We start from the raw sequence: 22466 nt of genomic DNA on the forward strand, positions 1-22466 counted from the left end.
CAAACCACAATATATTTTATGTATACAATTTTTATTCAAGCTAACCCCATACCACCAACAGTAACACAATCTAAGAAGTGAGATCTATAATAAATTGGTACACATCAATATGTACCCTAAATCTCTGTTTAATAGGAGTTTGCTACTTGCTTAGAAGGGAAGCATGGAAAACACTGTCCAGTACAAAACCATTCAGTTGAAAGCTTTTTTCAGATTAAGATTCACTGAAGCTTCGGTTTTTCATTTTATATATATATATATATATATATATATATATATATATATATATATATATATATATATATATATATATACGCAGATGCTCATATGCCCACTGAAGCTATGAGCAAGTCCAATGCATTCCCATGCTTTGGCAACTACCACATCTGTGTTTTCCTATTTTTGTATATTCAGTTAATGTAAAAGTAAGTATATTCTGAATAAAATCTTTAGTGCAGAATAAAGACCATCGCCTGGCATGCAACCAATATGCTTGATGTTTTAATTACAATTTCATTCTGGTCACAAGAAAGATGGCTGCACCAGGAAAATATGGGCACTTCCAGATTGCAAACACAAGTATTTTTCAGCCCCCAGGCTGCTTTCAATCTCAAATGGATACAGTTTCTGTCCAATTAATGGCAGCCACGTCAATAATTAGCTTTATAGATTACTAGTGTGCAAGAAAATTGAGAAGCATGAACAAACAGGAAAAAACAGGTGAAGTCCAACTGTTCTTCATAAGGTCAAATAAGCAGGAGATTCAGACCTCTATGACATACATGTGTCCTGGTAGCACTAGTTAGCATGTAGTTCTGTACAGCAGCATTCACCTTTTGCCAGCCAGCAGGTAAAGGCTAAAAAAATACTTAAAATTGTGTCTGCAAAATCAACTGTTGAACTGAAGAAGCTGCTCGGATGAGTAGTGAAACGTCTTCAATGATTACTTAACAAGTCCAGTTGCTTTAAATTTATTTATACTAGATATACCATGACCTGGATGAATGAAAATCTTCATAGACAAAATCAACTGTGCTTACCTACATCAGACACACAAATGATCAGGAAAAATCTGAACTAATTTCAGAAGTATTTTGGTCATCATACTGAGTACAGCTTCAAAACACCCCAGTCAGCTGCCTGCTAGTAAACACTACCAGAACAATCTGCATGTCAGTCTAGCTCCAAACACAATTCTCATGACTAAGTTAGGAGCAAATAGGGGCCATTTAAGGCCCAGGTTTGTGGAATGGATACAAAACGACAGGGTGGCAGGATTTTAGGGATGACTTGCCAGCCTCCATCCACATCTGCATCGGGGACTAGATGAGAGATTTAGACTGTTGTTAAGATCTCCTTCTCTCCACAGTGCCCAGTGCAGCTTCATTCTGGAGGTGGGTTGCAAGCTGGATGTAGGGGTTAGGGCAATCCATGGGATGTCTGGTTTGCATGTAGATGGGAGGGGCAGGTGCTTAGGGGATTCTGTAAGGAGGCAAGCTAGGTGGTAGAAAATGGGGTGCACATTTTGCACCATTATGCAACTAGACACTAGTCTGGTTACTGCCCCAAATCTGTGGTTTATGTACAATGCTTTTCCACACACAAATCAAATCAGAAAAGTTCCAGGGGTACCCCAAATATATTTAAAGTCACCTCAAACAATAACTCTGAATTCATATAAAGAATTAAAATGTTTTTAGACACAGAAATATAATGAGAACTCATCAGCTCCAGTGATTGTTACCACTATATGTTAAAATCCTCAGTACATTGTTATAAACCAATTCCAAAAGTAATAATAACACCTATAGAAAGTATGTCTTTCACACATGCAGAAGCGTTTCAATACATTCCCGAGACCAAACGTAAGGAAAAAATATGTCATTCTGCTTAGTGCTGCTTTCAGAACAAGTCCTTCAGTCAACCTCTGTGAACTTGTGATACATTCTCATCTTTTCTTCTGAAACAGCAAACCATTGCTGCTTTCTGCCACAGAACGCTGTCCATAGCCTGCAATACTGCTTTTATTTTAAGCTATTAATCATGAGCTTATATCCGACACAGCACAAAATTCTTGTTTTTGACTGTAATCCCAGAAATCATCATATGATATACATGTCCTTGAATACTTATCTAAATCTGCCCAGTGCGCAAACTCCCCACCACGGTGAACTTGAAATGTGTCATTTAGAGTACAGTTTTTATATGCACAGATATACATTAATTCTTATCATTTAGATGCATACGTTTGCTGGATTTTAATAGATTTGCAAGTTAAAAGCATGTGCAAGAATTTCAAAACTACTTTACCTGGTATTACTGGCAATTTCTAGCACTATTTAGTGCAAAGATAACACAGTTTTATATTACTAAGAGATAATGTAGAAATCCACAGCACTCTTTAATTTCACTCCTTGCATTGCTCAGCAGATTCCCAGCAAATCACACACTGGCAGTATTATTTTGGTACAAAAAGCTGCAGATGCGGCAGGATGCTTACTGCAGTCTGCTAAAAGTACAGTACCTCTGTCCTCGCTGTGCCCACTGGCTTCACAGGGTTGGCCTATTCCTTTACGTATCTCTTCAGAGTAGATAATGATCTCCAGTTACAGTGATCAGAAAACACCTCAAGTCCTGCAGCAGCAGGCTGCCCTCCACTTAATGTTGTTTCAGCTCCTCCAGTCACAGAGTTATTTGGTTGCAGCCCATCATCAGTGGGTGTGGATGCTGATCAGTGTGTGGGCATAGGAAGCAGCAGCAGTAGCAGCCTGAATGCTGTGACATTGAGCTCCCTGTCTCTGCACTAGCTCCCTACCACTGTGTCTGACTAATAAATAAATGAATGGGCTGGCTAGAGGATTCTCACTTATTCTAAAGCGATCCGGCTGCGTTTGTTCCAAGCTAAAGAGGTTGTCAGTACAGCAGGATAAATTCCAGGGCTGGTCAGGTTACACAAGGCTTTCTACTGTTTAGTAAACTGTTCATTAGTATTAGTATTCATATTGAAAACAGAAATATAAACAGAAGAGCACATACAAAGTTTTTAACATATCATAGGCAATGTACATATACCAAATCTGTTCCTAAAACTAATTTAATCTCCAGCGACTGCAAAAAAAAGTATTTCTGCATTACAGAATGAGCCTAGCTGCATGGAAACTGTGTCTAGACTAACATGCTATTAATAGAGATATCAAAGCTAAAAGCTCTGGGGCAATTTGTTCTGTTATACATGATCATTCCCCTTATGTGCCATTATGGGAATTTCCCAGTCATTAACATTCTCCCAGTAGTTACCATTCTGTACTTAATCAAGTCCTGGTCTATTAATCTGGTATGCCAAGCATACTGTGATGGCACATCCACTGCAACAAAACTTATAGCCTGTGAGTGAAAGGCCATGGTGTATGCCTTGACATGGACATGTGTGCCACCTATTTATTGTCATGAGTTTATACCATGTCTTCTATGGTTATTAATCAATGCAGAAAGCAATTGTGTCACAATGTAACAGTACTTTCCTGCATATATGTGCAAACCAATGATTTGTCTACTTGACCCAGCATTGCCCATAATGGTTTACCAAAACATTTTGTTTAAAAGTACAGTTTTGATTTACAGTTGGAGTAAAGACAGAAGAAAAAAAATATTTTGTAGGCACAAACCGTGTAGGCCCAATTTTTCATATTGAACATATATTCAACATTGAATATTTTTGCTAATTTTTATTTTGTCTATGAAGTTTCATGATTTCCTTCAGCTGTTTTTTTTCCAGACCTGTCAAAATCCATAATTTCCTCCCTATTCTCATTGCTGAAGGATAAACAACTTTTCTTGGTAAAAAAGCTATATGTTCTTGAAATATTCCTATCAATCAATAATTTTAGATGTTATAGAAGTAATGTAATTTCAGTGCAAAAAAAAAAAGACAGAAATGTAATTGCCCCAAGGAATAGAAAAATAAATGTGGTGGACCCTCCAAGTAAATGCTGTGCAGAGGGATCTGGCCAAACAATTCTATGGGACCCAATAAGCCCTATTGTTCTCAATCCATACCTAGTCGAAAAACAAAAATATGGGAAAAAATAAGGGGTGGCCAATACTCAAACACACATCCCAGACACACTCTTTATAGCTGTTGGGCACAGTGCTTATGCATTGACCCCCACCACCACCAAATCATGTTTATAAATTAAGTTGTGTGCACTACCAATTACCCTTTAGGGCTTTCATAAAAATACCCCTGCATCCTTGCCAAAGGATATACACCATGTATTTTCATGAGATGGGTGTCCAATGACCCCCAACCCTTCTCTACCTACATAAATGGTAACAAGACAAGTATGTGTACCTGTTTCTTCCAAAGGGTGCCTACCCCTTTTCTTGACTGTGTGCCCAACAGTATTAAAGTACTTTAAAAGCACCACCCAAAAAATTCTCCATGCGCTTTTGGGTTTTGCAAGGTTTCTTGGATACAGTAGATTAAAAAAATCAGTGGATTCCTAAACAAAATAATAGCAATGCACAGTAGCATGCGGAGAATGCATGATTACAGGCTGACTGAACGTAACTTATTTGGGACACACACAGGCTATGGAGGAGATATACACAATACGTAGGTAAAACGCAAAAAGAAAGATTACTTAAAGGAACTGAGTAAAGGCCCCCATACACCGGTCCCTCGACAGCTAATCGGCCCGTGTATGGGCAGAACCGAGCGGCCTGGCCGACCGAAATCTGGCCTGAAATTGGCCAGATCTTGATCGGCCAGGTTAGAAAATCCAGTCGGATCGGGGACCGCAACGGCTCGTTGATGCGGTCCCCGAACCGACTGCCCCATGGCCGCAAATGTAATCCGATCGTTTGGCCCCAGGGCCAAACGATCAGATTATTTTTTTTAAAGCCACTTGCTACCCGATATCGCCCACCCGTAGGTGGGGATATTGGGTGAAGATCTGCTCGCTTGGCGACATCGCCAAGCGAGCGGATCTTATAGTGTATGCCTTACTATGCTCAGAAGATTATACAAGAATGTATTATAGGAAAATGGATGTCAAGGCTCAGGATTAACAGAAACCTTTTAAACCTTTCAACTGACGAATAAGCAACAAGGATAATGTAGAATTGGTGAAATGTGTACTTACATCAAGCTGTGAGAGGCTTCCTCCTGGTTCATAGTCATTTGGGTCTTTAAACTGTACAGTTTTCTTCTTTACATCTACACAGTGCATAAAAAGAGACATTTAAATGTGTGAAATGTGTTGCATACAGTGTTTCATACACCTGTCTAGATAACTCTTTTGTAGATTCTTTGGTCACACCTTCATGTGAATAGCAACTTTTATTAAGTACCTATGGATGTTGTGGGGGCAGAATGGAATGCATTAGACATTGTCATTTTAGGTAGAATTAAAAGCAAAGTTCTGTATCCAAAGAGAAAAAATATATTTTTGTAGGTATGGTTGAGTACAGGTATGGGACCTGTTATCCAGAATGCTCAAGACCTGGGGTTTTCTGGATTTTTCCATAGTTTGGATCTCCCTATTTTGTGTATTAAATCATAAAATCATTTAAAAATTAAATAAACCCAATAGGATTATTTTGCCAACAATAAGGATTAATTATATCTTATATTATTGATTAATTTGATTAAACTGGAACCTATTGGAGATGGCTGGTCTGTAATTCAGCACTAGGATAATGGATTTCCAGATAACATATCTAATACCTGGCTCTCAATTGTTTTTTTCTTTTAGGGCTCTGGCACACAGGGAGATTAGTCGCCAACGAGTTGTGTGTCATCCCACCAGCGACTTACACTTTCGCCGGTGGGATGGCAGGTGATGGCAACTCGGGGAGATTAGTCGCCCGTGAACAGGGAGATTTGTTGCAGGCGACTAATCTCCCCGTGTGCCAGAGCCCTTAACCTTCATATATTCTGTCACAGCTCTGGCACAGTTCTTTCTTTAGCACAGAAACCTGGTGGCACAACATTAGCTATTCAGTAACGACAGATGCACCCAATTGGTAGGCACTCTCTTAGAAAAATAGTTACATAGGGTTGAAAAAAGACCAGAGTCCATCAAGTTCAACCCTTCCAAGCAAATCCAGCACACACAACCCTTGGGACTCTTGCCATCTTGTGAGAGCGCTCAACTAGAAGTGCTGTAGAAGACCTTGTAGAAGAACATACTAAATCATCATTAACTTTTAATTAAATGAAAGACTGTTACAATATACACATATATATATATATATATATATATATATATATATATATATATATATAAATTCAAAGAAATTATAAGCACACTCCAGGGTGTTTTCATAGGAAATTCAGTCTTTATTCCAACATTGCCATCTGATCAACGTTTCGGCTCTGGCCTAGAGCCTTTCTAAAGATACAATATATATATATATATTTATTTATTAATTGCAGAAAATTTAAGCACATGCTTACAGAGCAACCCTCTTCATCAAGTGTAATTCCATCTCACTTAGGGGATTGCGCCGAAAGCTTGTGCTAACATTTTTTGCAATTAATAAACCATAGCCCACAAAGTAAAAGCATGCTTTCCCTTCTTGTTTCATGTTGTCTATGGAATTAGACATGTCTTGATGTCCTGCTTTCTCACTAGCACTGAAATCATGTGGCCTGTAGTGCTCACATTTCTTTAATAAACTTATTTAGGTGCATGCATGCACTGTGCATGTGCACAATCTGCCCATAGTCGATTGTTGATTTTTCATGAAATAAACCGAAATATGTTTTTCTCATCAAACTGAACCTGCTTAATAGGACCATATTCAATTTGATAAGAACATCATATCTCTTAAGTTCATTTCAGATTTCCTCATAGGCTTTAATTGAGTTTCCACATGCTAAACAATTAGACCAGTGATCCCCAACCAGTGGCTCATGAGCAACATCTTGCTCACTGACTCCTTGGATGTTGCTCCCAGTGGCCTCAAAGCAGGGGCTTATTTTTAAATTCCTGGCTTGGATTGCAAGTTTTGGTTGCATAAAACCAGGTGTACTGTCAAACTGAGCCTTCTGTAGGCTGCCAGTCAACATCGGGGCTACCAAATAGCCAATCACGGCCCTTATTTGGCACCCCCAGGAACTTTTTGAATGCTTGTGTTGCTCCCCAAATCTTTTTAAAATTAAATGTAGCTCACGGGTCAGAAAGGTTGGGGACCCCTAAATTAGACACAACTTTTTTTTCTCATTGAAACTTGGCCTTTGGGTAAGATAAGCAACTTCAGTTCAGTCACAGGTTTTCCCATAGACTTCAGTGGACTTTTCATGTGATAGGCCATGAGATAAGAGTTTCTTATTGAACTGAATGTTGCCCCAAATAATCTGTATGATCCCACATCACTTATTTATAACCATAGATAATACTTAGCAGGAGAATAGTTGATAAAGATTCAGTGCAGAGACGCTGCTCCTCAACTAATTTTGCAGAAATACATTCAGGAAAAGTAGGAAATTGTAAAGCAGTAGTGAAAGTAGTAAAGAGGCTTGGGCAGATATGAACATAAGGGCTAAATTTTACAAGTGCAATCGCCAATAGCAACCTACCAAGTCTTTGTTTTTAAATTCTAACTTGTAGTAGACTGTTCATATGTAATTGCTAATTAGTTGCTACAGTCAACTTAACTTAAGGGCAGTGATACACGGGAAGATTAGTCGTCGTGCGACAAATCTGCATTGTCGCAGGCGACTAATCTCCGCGCAATGCCATCCCAATCGCCGGTGGGATGGCATACGCTGCAATTTCGGCAAATTGCGGCGCCGTGTATTCCATCCCACCAGCGATTTACATTCTAGCCGGTGGCACAATGCCGGGATGGCATTGTGGGGAGATTAGTCCCTCGCGACAATGGAGATTTGTCGCGGTGCGATTAATCACCCTGTTTACCCCTGCCCTAAGCAACTGAGCATCTTTGTCATTAACCTCAGGTTGTTGTACTCCCCTGCTAAATATGTTAAAGAATGCTTAAGAATAGCACTATATGCAAAACTCCTGTATCGAGCCCCGGTGGCACAGGTAAAAGTTAACAATATTATCTCCCAACAATTCTCCCTAACAAGGGGAATGAGACAGGGGTGCCCTCTCTCACCACTATTGTTCGCCTTAGCCATGGAGCCCCTGGCGATCCAGATCTGCAATTCCCCTAACATTAAGGGACTTAGACTAGGAGAGCTGGAGGAACGCATATCCCTATACGCGGATGATATCCTGCTCTATCTAGCAGACCCAGTGCAGTCATTACAGTCAGACTACCTCCGACTACCATCCTCACTCCACTGATTGACTGGCTCATGACCACCCTGGACAACTGGTCCAACCTGTTCTTGACTATATGGGGCAGAAACAAATTCTTGTATATACAGTATTAAATAATTCTCCAGTTGTCATACTAAGTACTTAAAAAGATAGAAAGTATACAATCCATCTTCGTCTGGGCAAAAAGAGCACCCTGCTTCGCACTCTCTAAATTTAAAAGCATCCATTGTGGAAGGAGGCCTGGGATATCCAGATCTTTATCTATATTACCTAACTAGCCAATTATATTATATCCACTGGTGGTTTCACCCTGATCCTAATACTCCCAACATGCTTCTACAGGCCACTATAGCTGGATCAGTGTATACCCTCTAATACATCCCATATAGGAAACTGTCCACACTCCCACCAGAAACCCTGTCATTACAACCCTGTACAAAGTGTAGATAAGTGCAATTCTAAGAGCCCACATACAACCACCTATTATGTCACCAGGACTACCCCTATTGGGCAATTCCCATCTACCCCACCTTCAAAGCCTGATTGCATACATGAGGTGGCCTAGAGTCAGGGTAAGAACCCTCGGGGATGTTATCCATAGCAACGCTATAATTACCAGAGACCAACTGATAGACCGCAACCTGGAGGAGACCATTCCAGTATTCTCCTATACGCAACTCTGACATGCCCTTAAGGCACAATTCCCCACCACAGAATTGGCTATCCCCGCTACTGAAGCTGCCCTAAGAACCAAGTCCCCAAAAAAAAGCTAATAGTGAACCTCTATGCCAACCTTCTAGCCTCCACCCCCTCACCCTTTAAGTCTGCATATGACAAATGGAAAAGGGAACACACAAACCTATCTGAGGAGGAGTGGGAAGAAGGAACAGCTAAAGCTTATCAATATCTAATGGCAACCAGGGATAGGCTGATACAATCTGAGTTACTACACTAGCTATATATCACCCCACTCACTCTCAGCCGAATGGACAATACCCAAACCTACAGATGCCCCAAATGTGGAGAGCAAAATGCCAGCTTTATCCATATGGTATGTTTATGCCCACAAATAGCCAGGTTCTGGAAAGAAGTCACAGTGTATATACAAGACAAAGCAGGCTTTCCCAAAATATTTACACCAGAAGTCTGCCTCCTGGGTTCTACCACCAGAGAGACCTTTAGAGAACCCTTCTATTTATGAAAAACTATAGTCACTAGTTGGATGTCTCCCAACACCCCCACACTAAGGTAATGGTTAGCCTCAATCAGTTCTAGACTCCCATTAATTCAATTAACATATCTATTGAGAGGCTGCCCCTGTAAATATGAGAAAATATGGGAGAACTGGTCATTAGCAACGAATTAGAGGGACCCCATTGAATTTGAACTTCAGGCCAAACTACTACTGTAATGCTATGCATTGATGTTGCTGCTTATACCATTCTGTTGACTGCTATTTACAATTGTAATGAATATGTACTGTAGCTGACCTGATGTAAATATTTTCCCTACCCCCTACCCTGTTAAAATAAAAACCTGTTAAAAAAAAAGAATAGCACTATATGCGCTATAACACTGCATTTCCCATTAGAAACATTTTCATACATATAAATGTTTTCTATATAAGCCAAAGCACCCCAAGAGAATATATGTATGTCCACTCACTAAAACTCCAAACAGTTTGCCCAAAAGAATTACCTCTGTTACTCTATATTAGGGATCCCCAACCTTTTTTACCCATGAGATGAGCCACACTCAGATGTAAAAAAGTGTTGAGGAGCCACACTAGCATGAAAAAAGTTCTTTGGTGATGTCAAATAAGGACTGTGATTGGCTATTTGGTAGCAGAAGGCTTTGCTTGGAGTGAAAGTGTATCTCTGTGCTTCCAAAACTTAAATTTGCATCCAAGCCAAAAATGAATAAATGAGCACCTACTTTGAGGCCCTGGGAGCAACATCAAGGGGGGTGGTGAGCAGCATGTTGGGGATCACTGCTCTATCTCAGAGATAAGAAAGAGGGATAACAGAATAATGTGCTCCAGGCAGGGTCAGCTAGGCTGGTGGGACACCGGCAAACAATCTGGTGGGCCCTGCCGATGCAGATCCGCACAGGCTCACCCCCGCTTACCTTTGTCCCCCAACCCCACCTAGGTAAGTTTCAGATATGTGCACTTGGAGGGCGGGGAGGGGTGGTGCGTGTGTGCAGGGGGTTGTGGGGGGCCCCTAGTCCGACCCTAACTCCAGGTAGCTAGCTGCAGCCAATCAGATGTCTGCTTTGAAGACCAAATCAGATATAATAATCCTATAATAAATTGGGAAAGAAAAACACAAACCAACCAAGAGGAAAATAACTGTCAAAAAATAATCTTATGTGAATGAGAGCAAAAAAAAAAAATAAAACAAACAAAAAACTTGTACATATTTACATATTTAAGGCTTAGTCTGTAATTGTACTAGATTCCCCTAGCTCAGTCATTCAGCTGGCTGCATAATAAACCACATCAGCATTTATACACAAATGCTTTGGATGCACTCCTGTTTACATCTTTGTGAGACATTTTGATGACATTTTAGTTTCCATTTAACTGGTGTTTATTTCAGAGAGCAGACAATAGGTGGGCAGAGCTGACTAGTACAAAACAACATACCAACCTTTCAGTTATACCAATGTATTTCATTTAAAAGGTTCACTTTGGGGAAGGTGCCGAAAAATGATACAATCAGCCTAAAAGCAATTATTTTGAAAAACAAAAGTCTAATGATTCTACATTAACAAAAACTAAAGATCTGTTTAAAAAGTGAGGCAGATACTTGATTGTCTGAGTTGTATTGGTTTCACTTTGTCATTCTTTAGGTATTTTGGGGTATATAACATCCACCTGTCAATTTAAAAAGCCCCACAGTTCCAGTTACTAAGCAAATAAGGCAATTTCTATATTTCTATTGGGTAATCATACAACATAGATCCCTATGCTGTTTAGTGGTCCCTTTTAATAGAGTGAAATTTCTCCATACAATAGACACAAAAGTAAATACAGTAAGTAAGGTATATTATTTATTCCAAACCATTTTTTGGGTCACACAGCTAATTCTCATACCCTGAAAAAGAAAACCTGCAGTAGAAAATTCTAACATTTTCTATGCTGTACAACCATTAAATATGTTGTCTCTGATTGTTTACTTAGTAAAGTTCTCCAAATACCATTTTAATTTTGCCTTCTCTTCTTTTACTTTTGCCTTTTCTGCACAAATTCATTCTTATACTAAGCTTTTACAAATATTGTTCACCTATTTACTGCAGTAGCGCGATGCCTTTACTGAAATCTCTCTCCTCTCCATCATTAGTTTATTAGCAGAGAACTGTAAGTTTGACAATTGCCTTAAATCCTAGCATCAGGGGAAATGTGTTATAAACTAAACAAGCAAATGTATTGTCTATAGGTTGTCTGTAGTGATAACCTCTTACTACCTCTCCCCTGTAGCACGATTGCTTGCCAAAGGAACTGAAATTATTGAAACACCCTGGCTATTTAACAACAGGAATACTGGGAAGGAAACCCAGTATTGCTCCTACAATTATGCTTTTCTTGTGGAACACCTGGCTGTAAATACAGGGGTGGCTTCACTGTATATATACAGTAATATCTTGTGTTTAAATCTCATGGTTCTTTTTTGGACATATTACTGCAATCTTTGTTGAAGCAACACTGGAACTAGAAACAGCCAGTCTGATATTTGCTTTCACTGTGCTAGGTACTAGGCAGATCAGAGACACCAGTGTTCCACAGTATATGCATGAATGGATTTCATACATATTAGGCCTCCCATAAAAAACTAGTATTCCAGGCTCTGTTAAACTCAAGTAATGTTATGGCCCCTAGGAATGAATGGGCTAAATTCATAACATAGTAAGATAATTAAAAACAGTAATCTTCTCAGATTTAGTGACACCAGGAATGATTCTACACAGCTTAATACATAATAATTCCAGGAAACAGAGCGGGTAAGTTATACTTTCTGATATACCATTTTGTACCCTGTTTAATCTTCAAAACAAACTGAAAAAAATGAATTCAGGCCTAAGGATTCAGAACCTGGGTATTTCCTTTCCATAAAAATATTTTACAGACATTTAGATACGGTTGAATCATTATTAATGTCAGATGGGAAAATGTAATTAGATATTGTTTAGTAATGACAATACCATAATGGCCTAGATCCAAAACTTACCTCCAAATTCTATTCTACATTTTAAATTGAGGAATCCTTTTAATAATATTTGTTGAGATACTTTTTGTCATTAATATGTCCTTATATTGGTAAATGCAATGAAAAGGGTAGTTTTACTGAATAATTGTTGCTGCTTACTTCCTACTTACATTAATGGGAAGCACTGCTAACAGCACCCAGCATGCATCACCAGTAAATGGAACCAACCTGTTTACAGGTGATACTTTCATAGTCCTCACTGTTGTAAATGGGAAGAAACCTGCAGTAATTCCCAGTAATTTTAGCTCCACTAATTAAAAGCAGCATTCTAACACAAAGTTGGATAGCTTCTTTGGAAATTGTGTCTTTGTATGTCTGTGTCATGTACAAAAGGACTACAGCGGAAACATTAATATGTGCATGTACCCTTATGTACCCTGTGGGCCTCTTGTGCCATGTGTAGGCAGAGGATGTTTTCAGTATTAGTCAATAGCACACAAGAACATTAATGAAACCCTAAGGTAATGTGGTATCAGTTTCTAAGAGAAGGTTCATATTCATTAGACTCTTATAAAGGAGTTGTCTTTCACTTGAGTTTAGTGTGGCCACACTCAAGTGAAATGACTCCTATATAAAGCCATTTTTTGCTGGTTCACTATAAATGTATCAGAGTTTCTGTTTTTCCCTCACAGCCATACGTCAATCATTTTTTGGGTAACCAAAATGTTTAAAAGCATTTTTAATTTTGTAATAGTTCCAAAGGTCTTTCATCCACCTTTGTACTTAATGAAGATTTAACAATCAAAAGGTTATGTTGTACGATGCTAAAAAAATATATGGGCTTTATGCTATATGCTGCAAGCATATATGGCATATTGCTATTTAAGAAGCTGAGCATTAGCAGCATAATACAGGGGTTATACATATTAGTACTGCTGTAGTGTAATTGTGTGCATCAAGCATTTTAAAATACCATTGGTTTAGGATTTACCTGGGATGCAAAAATATGCAGCTACTTATCCCTAATGGGACTGCACTAAGCAAAACCATAATGGAGAAGGACCTTGGAGTCCTTAAAGTTGGCTGTAGTAAGCAATACCAGTCATCTGATGCAAGGGAAAACAAGGTTCTATGCTGTATTAAAAGGGGCATATATTCGCAGGAGGATAGGATCATTCTTCCACTTTACAGATTGGTTGGATGGCTTTTTAGGAAGTGAGAAAATAGTGCTCTGATTGCCATTTTGGAGTCAGGAAGGAATTTTTCCCTCCACAAATTTCCCTTCTCAGTCAGTCAAGTTTTCTATAGACATAAAAGGTTGAACTCTATGGGGCTGATTTACTTACCCACGAACGGGTCGAATGGAGTCCGATTGCGTTTTTTTCGTAATGATCGGTACTTTGCGATTTTTTGTATGTTTTGCGATTTTTTCGGATTCTTTACAAATTTTTCGGATCCAATACGATTTTTGCGTAAAAACGCGAGTTTTCCTATCCATTACGAAAGTTGCGTAAAAAGTTGCGCATTTTGCGTAGCGTTAAAACTTACGCGAAAAATGCGCAACTTTTCGCGTAAGTTTTAACGCTACGCAAAATGCGCAACTTTTTACGCAACTTTCGTAATGGATACGAAAAACTCGAGTTTTTACGCAAAAATCGTATTGGATCCGAAAAATTCGTACAGAATCCGAAAAAATCGCAAAACATACGAAAAAGTCGCAAAATATTCGTTTTCAAGTCGGAACTTTTCCAATTCGGGTCGGATTCGTGGGTTAGTAAATCAGCCCCTATGAGTGCCACGGAAAGCAGAACAATTTAACAAAATGTTTTAACATGTGGTTAGTTCAGCTTGAGTGTTGAAATGGATGGGCTTTACTAAGGATGTGTGTTGTACCAATAAGATTTCATCTTGGCTGACAACTGTGGCTCTTGAGCTAAGGTTTTAGTAATTTAACATATGCATACAGTATGAAATAAATACAGTTAGAAAATACATTTGATCTTAGATTCTATACCATGGGTATTTTTGGGATTACTTGCATTTATTCTCACCAGCATTGTCTGATTTTGTTTTACAAGGATTATGCTCACTGGAATAATGGCAACAACAGGTATGATGCATGGTAAGAATTGTGTTTAGTAAAATAGCAGTAAAGTGTCTAAGAAAGTCAGCCAGAAAGAGTTGGTGGGTTAGGAAAGTCATACTGTGATTTACCAGTAGTCGGCAGGTGTCACGTCTTTTACAGCAGCAACTTAGATCAGAAGGAACAGAAGAAGAAAAGAACACGGAGCAATGAAAAGCAAGTTTATTGTATTCTATTGTAATAGATACTATACAGAAAAAAATAGATAGCCACAATTACAGCTTTGTGTGCTGCTGGCAGTGTCTTATATTGTTTTACATGTGAAATTAACAAAAAGAATATGCCCTTTTACAATTTATATCATTTACTCATATTCAGCAGCAGAAATAACAGGTTAGACAGTTTGTCTCACTCAACTGCTTTACATACATGAAGTGACAAAGAGTTTAATGTTTAAGCATCAAGCTCACAACTATACTCTCCAGTCTATACATAGTAAAGAAGAATTCACACAACACTGTCTTTGGCCTCTTGAGTCAAGTAAAAGAACAGGGACTGGTGGACTATTTCCCCAATTTAGAGCAGTTTGTAACAGAACCTATTTCTTAATGCCAATGGGTTAGCAGGTTCCCCAGTGATTAACAGCTCTGCTAATTTAGTATTTTCTTAATACGCTTTGCCATTTTACCAATTTTTGATGTGATGTTCTTTAATCTGTAGTGCAATTTCAAGCATAGAAAATTGAGTATGATACAAGTATGATACAAGCCCTATCCTATGATTATTTAAATATTAACAATGTAGTTAAAAAAGGTTCTCTCTTTCTTTCCTAAAAAAGGTAGGATATATTCTTCCTTGTTTCATTTCCATCTACAATTATTAAAATTATGTGAAAGCCAGTACTTATTTAAAGGAAAGAACCAGGAGAAATGTGTGCAAATATGTACCCATGTAGCAGCAAAAAGCAAGATGGAATTGCATAGTGTTCATTCATGTTGTACGGCCACAAAATAATGGGGTAGGACAGAAAAAAAAGCTTAGACACAAAGGCTCATGCTTAAAGAATAAATGCATAACAAAGGAATATAGCATAGAGTAGTACAGCATTAGTGCTGAACGGTCCCATGGGTTTTCGAGAAAGTAAGCTTCAGATGTGGGTTTACGGGTGCACTGACCAATCTTCAATCAGGGCTTTTCTGTTTAATTTGGAATTGCACTGAACGCAGATTCCACCCATTTGTGATATAATTGGAGGGGCTGAGCCTGCTCTGGATCATAAAAGAGCCAAGAACTTTCTGGTGAGTTGGACTCAGCACTGAAGGGTATGCCTACTGCTAAAGGAGGACCATATAGTTCTGATATCAGGCTGGGTGACTAGCCTCAAATTTAATTAATATGAAGATTAATGCTAAATGATCAGTAACAGAAATTTGTTAATGTAGGGGTGCTTGATTTCCTTTCCTAATGGGCTTTGCTTTACTATATAATTACATATGCAATACCCTCAACAATATATTATGTTGTAAATAAGGGCTATGCTACCAAGTGTGAGGGGGTAGAAAAAGGTAGCTTAAGGCACCATGCATTTTGTTTACAATATATAGGCAGCATGATATGGGATCATATTGTCTATACAATACTTAACAAACAAGTCTATTATCAATTTCAAAGCAATTCCTAATCTATGATAAATTCATACAGAATGTGTAGGGTCACACTCCTTTTCATTTGGTTTCATTATTAAGGCAAAACATATATAATAGTCTCAGAAAATAATTCCTTGTAAAATAATCCAAATTTAAGGCCTGCCAAATTACTTACTAAGGGCCAGCAGATGAAAATCAATCTATAAAGAGCACTAGTGACTCTGTTGACAACAGTCGCAGCAAAGGGGCTAAAACTTTGCAGCAAAATGTCTTATCCCATAACCAGTCTCAATACAATCTCTTTCTTGCATACTAAGTAGCAGATGGTAATGAGATCTGTTGATATCTAACTGGGAGGGAGGCTAAAGGTGGCCATACACGTGGCGATCCGACGATGTTTCGTACGACCATCGGTCGCACGAAACATCGTAAGATCCGCCACACACCATTCAGGGCTGAATCGGCAGGTAAGGAGGTAGAAACAATAGGATTTCTACCTCCTTCTGCCGATTCAGCTCTGAAGGGAGAATTTTGGTCAGGCGCCTTCTATGGCGCCCGATCAAAATTTTCAAACTTGTCCGATCGGCGAGTCGTCCGATATCGGCAGCTTCCTGCGATATCGGTCGACTCGCCGACATGCCATACACGCACCGATTATCGTACGAAACGAGGTTTCGTACGATAATATCGGTGCGTGTATGGCCACCTTAAGAGTTGTACAGTAATTCAGCAACTTTAGTGTTACATAGCTATGAATCTATATTCATATAAGTTAGTATTAAAAAACAAACAATTCTTTTTTTGGTACTTATGTTTTAGTTAGAAACCAAGTAAATACATAAGAAGTAGTAGGGTATATTTGGTATCTATTACATGACCCCTATTAATTTAGTGCAAATTTTGTTGCACAATGTAAGATGTAATTTGCCTTGTACTGACTGTACTAGCATATGACTAATGTGAGTGTTTTTTGTCAGCTAACTACAAAGTATGTAGTTGCCTGCTTTTTCTGTCTGTCAGGCATAGGGCTGTGATACAGGTGGTCTCATTAGGCCCTATATTATCTTCTTAGCTTATCTGGATCACTTAACGTGGTTGTTCACCTTTAAGTTAACTTTAAGTATGTTACAGAATGGCCAGTTCTGTTATTTGGTCTTTGTTTTTTATCTTTTATAGTTTTTTTAATTATTTACCTTCTTCTTCTGACTTTTTTTTTTACTTACCCCAGCAGCCAAAAAACTATTGTTCCATGAGGCTAAAATTTTATTGTTATTATTAACTTGTATTATTTATAATGCTATTCAGGCTCTCTTCGATTCCTGTTTCTCATTCAAACCACCGCCTGGTGGCTAGGGTAATTTGGACTCTAGCTACCATCTAGAGACCACAATAGAGACCACAATAATAAAATTGCAAATTGTCCCAGAAAATCACTCTATTCATCATACTAAAATTTAAATTATAGGTAAAAAGATAGATGCTTTATCATTGAAACCTGGCCACACCCACATGGCCATAATGTATCATTAGCCGAATCCCTCTATGGACATGTGCCTTGAATGTTTCTGAGTTGTCGATATTCCAAACAGAGGCCAAAAAGAGTCTTCAGTTGTCTCTGTTTATCATTTTCACAGACTGTTCTGTTTGTGGATCAAAATGCTCAGAATCTGGCATATATGATAAATCATACAGAAGTACTTATAATATCTCAAGATGAGTATCGAGCACATAAACTCTGGTTACTTGATTTTTGTTTGATTTTGTTTTTTTTTTTTTTTTTTTTAAACAAAGTGCTAAGATGTCCAAACAAGTCACATCAAAAAATGGCTGCATTATGTTGTTAGAATGAACTGTCTTTTTATTGGGTAACACACTGCCACATCCCATGTTTTTGCAAAAGTACCACCAAACTACCATAACATATGTTTAACCCTTTATGTAATAATAGTTCTTGATGGTTTATATCTAGAAACCAGTGGCCTTTATATGTATAAATGATTTCTTTTTGAGCATATTTTGAGGATTCAAAGAAAATGTTGTGTTTTTTTGTACATTTTTTTGTTAATATTTCAAGAAAAAACTAGAAGAGAGAAAAGAGCAGAAATACAGTGGTAAATTGTGGAATCACACATCATACCTATTCTTGTCTTTATACTCAACAACATCACAAAAGTGAGCTAGGAAGGATCTGCATTCACGTACATGATATCATCTACTGACAGCAATATATAGTAATACAAATAGCTATTCAGAGATTCAAGACCTGCATTTTTTTATAACTAAATAAAATTCATTTCTAATTTTGGATTTGGCATAACATAATGTACATACAATGTAATGTGGAAAAAGACACTTTGTAAACTGTAACAAAATATAAAATATCTTCTACAACAACCTATATAAAAAGAGTGAAAAATATCAAGATGTTCACTGTAGCTACATTAGAAGTAAAATCCTAAATTGTAAAATGGTTCCATACCAAACAACAATAATGTCAGATATATATACCAAGTGTCAGATTGTGAGCACTCTCTTTAGAGAAATGCTTAATGCTCGTTAATTAGGCCACTTGTCTCAAATTACGAGTTCACACTGTACTGTAAATGTGATCTCTAGTGAGTCTCATAAACCATTCAGGGCTGGCTTACATTCTTTCAGTAACATGAATATATTCTTGAAAACCCTTGGGGGGCTGAGGAGTGATACATTATTCTGGGGGTGGTAAAAAGAATTCAGTGAGTAAAATGCCTGTAACTCATTATGTTCTTTATGTATGTTGAAAAGGTTAGTAAAGGCAATATATTTGTTAATATGTAATATTCTTTTATTAAGGCTTTTGTTATTATGTGATTAAAGCATAAGCTTTTTTTATACACTCCCTGCCATTTAGCCACCCTGTCTTCCCTAATCTCTTTGTCAGAGAGCAGAGAGACATTTTTCCTCTTTACATTGGGAGGGAGAATGGGACAGAATAACCCACTTTTTGTATCTATTTTTTTTATTTTACATACTCAACAGTAAGTTTAAAAGAAAAGTTTTGGTTTTTTTTTGTCAACAAAGAGTTTTCCATCTCAAATCCCTTTTACTGGGGCAATGATAAACACATATGTGTAACTATAGAAAGAAATATGAAAACAATAGTAGCATATTGCCCTGGTGCATTCGGTAACTTAATACCATACCATAACATTACAATATTTGTTTTTTAAGTCTTAAAGACTAAAACCAAAGTCAAGTAAATTATATTAACACTAATTATAATTTCATTATCTTTAGTCTTCTTTAAAATAATAATGAAATAATATAGAACTGACTGATATCTTTAGTACATCCAACTCACAGCCCTACAGTGATTTTAAAACTACAACATTTGCCCTCATATGTAATAAAAGGCACTATGTTTGCCCAGTAGCAGCAGCAAATAGCAACCAATAAGGTGTTTGCTTTTAAACAGGTGACCAGTATATATAATTTATAGCTATACTGCTTCTGGGCAACTCAGTGCATTTTATAACATAACCCCTAAAGCATTCTGTTTCAAGAGCAGGATGCAAGGGGCTACCGTTTGTAGTTCAGAAACAATTAATGGGCAGCTGGCTAGATATCCATGATTTTAGCATATGTATAGAGTCCAAACCTTCCTTTGTACTTAACAATATATGTAAGTACCTAAATGCAAAGATGTTATAATAAATAACTGTGAAAGGTATGTAATATAAACAATATTGTGCTTCTGTATCTGTGTTAATTAACAACATGTTTAATAATGACAATAAAAACTATTCCTGTTATCCACGATTGTAAACTGATGATTTTACTAACAAGCCAGTTAGTAGAATGTCATATGTGAAACAAGTTAATACCAGACATACATCATAGGCTTGATTTCTAAGCAGAAGTGATGAATTGCACCAGTGCAGCTACTCATAGCATTCAGAGCTTTTCTTCACATTTTCAACAAACTAATCACAGCTAATTGCTGTTTGTGAGCTACTGGCAACTGCACTTGTGTGGTGTCTTCATACTCATTGGCTATTTTCTTTCTGGTCTCATTGCCATGCCATGTCCATCTGTAAGCCCCAGCCCAAATGTGTAACTAAAGGTACATTCTGAAAAAATAGTCTGAAGAATCATTAAGGCCAAAGAACATTACATAATTACATAGACACAATGGGCCAAATAAGATCTTTTTTTAGTATAATGAGTGATTTTATATAATACACTATATATACTTATACTGTAAAATACATCCAATGGATAACAATTCTTTTGTAGGTACAGGTATGGGATCCATTATCCTGAATGCTTGGGAGCTGGGGTGTCTATTAAAAAATCATTTAAATATTAAATAAACCCAATAGGATTGTTTTGCCTTCAATAAGGATTAATTATCGGATCGAAAACAAGGTACTGTTTTAATACTACAGAGAGAAAGTGTGAATTGAAGTCTGGTCTTTCCGTAAATCGGAACTTTCTGGATAATGGGTTTCCGGATAAGGGGTCCGATACCTGTACTTTAATAATAAATACAAAGTTGCAAGATATGGAAGGGCAGATATTCTAACTTTTCTGATGGCTGTCATTTTATGTAATATTTTTCTTATAGTATATTGGTTTAATTTTCCCAATACACTCCCCAGTAGATATTTATTGGTAGATGGGGTAAATGCAATGGTAATGGCCACATGGTACATTGTGTTTTTAAAATACCAGAATTAACTCATTTACAAACCAGCAATAAACCTGCATTATCCTCTTTTTTGTCTCAATCCTTATGGAACTTTCAATTTTGGATTACGATTTGGTATGATTAAGCCAGTGATATTCTTAAAATATGTGCAACTATTCTTGTGTTTCTATATTTCTTGATGCTCAGCAACCAGAAAACAGGTTTATATTAGTATCTGTTTTTTAAATTCCTGGCAGGTTGGTAGGGTCACTGGGACCTAACTACAAGAAAAAAGTTTAGATATCAGCTGCATAAAAATGTTTGTTTATTTATTGCAAACTAAAATGTTATTATAAGGTAAATAAATACTTTAATACTAAGATAACTGTTCAGTACCCCTTTGAGTTCTTCACTCTCACTCACTGTAAAAACACTTATTAAAAGATAAAAAATAAATACACATGTTCAAAAAAGCAATACAAAAACTGTTCTGAATATTAACTAAAACACTTCTGTATAATAAAAATTAAAAAAAATCATCACTTACAATTAACAAAAAAAAAATGAGATTATTTAAAAAGTTTAGATTTGCAAAGCTGCACTTGAAGACTACAGAATTATGTATCTAAAGGTCCTGGTTATATGAACCTAAAAGGAGATCAGTGTCTTTCATGCTTAGTAGAAAAGCTACTGTTAATAAATAAAACCAAACACGCTAGAATACACCTTATAAATATGAATTTCCCTATTTGTGCTTGGGGAGCTGCCTACTTCATAGTTGTTTGATTACAAAGTGGACAGAGAGATGAAGGCTATTTGCAAGGTTGCACTGAACCATATCTGTCAACCTATGAAACACACTGACAGGGCCTGCCAAATATTTATAATTGTTACTATATATCTATCATTTTACAGTGTTTGTAAAATGCATGTTTATATTAAATAACCAGATTAAGTGTGATTAACCAAATGGTTTAAAGGTTTGCTTTCACAATCAAACCTTTAGGGCTTGGTGGCTCAGCTCGCAGCTTCAGTCTTGTTTAAAGGTGGCCTGATCTCTGTAGGTACTCCTCTGATTGGCCTGCGGCCAAACAGATAGATACCATGCAACAGGCCATACATGAGATGGCTGGCTTTCTATTGCTCCAATAGTTAAGGTATATAACCTAAACAACTGGAACAGGAGTAAGTGATTAGGAGTTGTGGCTCCTCATCTGCCAATGCACCAAAAACTTTTAGAAATGGTGCATTGGCAATCAAGATTTTTTTAGATTGAACCAAACAATACCCATAGTACATGAAAATTGGCTGGATTTAGCAGGCTACCATTCATGTACTGTAGTAGTGGTACATGTTTGAGCATCTTAAGTCATTTTCATTCTCTGCCTCTAAGGCAAAGACTTTCTTATCGCTACTCATAGTCATCCTGTAGAGTTAGGCTAATGAGACATAGAATTTTTCCACTGGTGAATCTTGGCTAGTGCATCCTTTCATCAACATGAAAGAAAACCGCCTGTCACTGCTTGTGACGGAAGTTTTTCACCCCCAAAAAAAAATTTTTTTTTT

The 22466-nt window shown here is 37.4% G+C and overlaps 1 protein-coding gene and 1 long non-coding RNA gene across 8 annotated transcripts in view; one reads left to right on the plus strand and one right to left on the minus strand.

The window, feature by feature from the left end:
- Window positions 1-22466, minus strand: part of palm2 (paralemmin 2) — a 170661-nt gene that overhangs the window by 57855 nt on the left and 90340 nt on the right. For 5 of the 7 annotated variants that reach the window (NM_001371531.1, XM_031896809.1, XM_031896811.1 and 2 more), the window contains 1 exon segment: window positions 5145-5218. In NM_001371531.1, coding sequence (NP_001358460.1) covers window positions 5145-5218 — 74 coding nt within the window. 7 annotated transcript variants of the gene reach the window in all.
- The window catches only part of LOC105945455, a 151821-nt gene that overhangs the window by 41266 nt on the left and 88089 nt on the right, over window positions 1-22466 (plus strand). The window lies entirely within an intron of this gene.

This window comes from Xenopus tropicalis, chromosome 1 (assembly GCF_000004195.4).
Source record: "Xenopus tropicalis strain Nigerian chromosome 1, UCB_Xtro_10.0, whole genome shotgun sequence".
NCBI classification, from domain to species: domain Eukaryota; kingdom Metazoa; phylum Chordata; class Amphibia; order Anura; family Pipidae; genus Xenopus; species Xenopus tropicalis.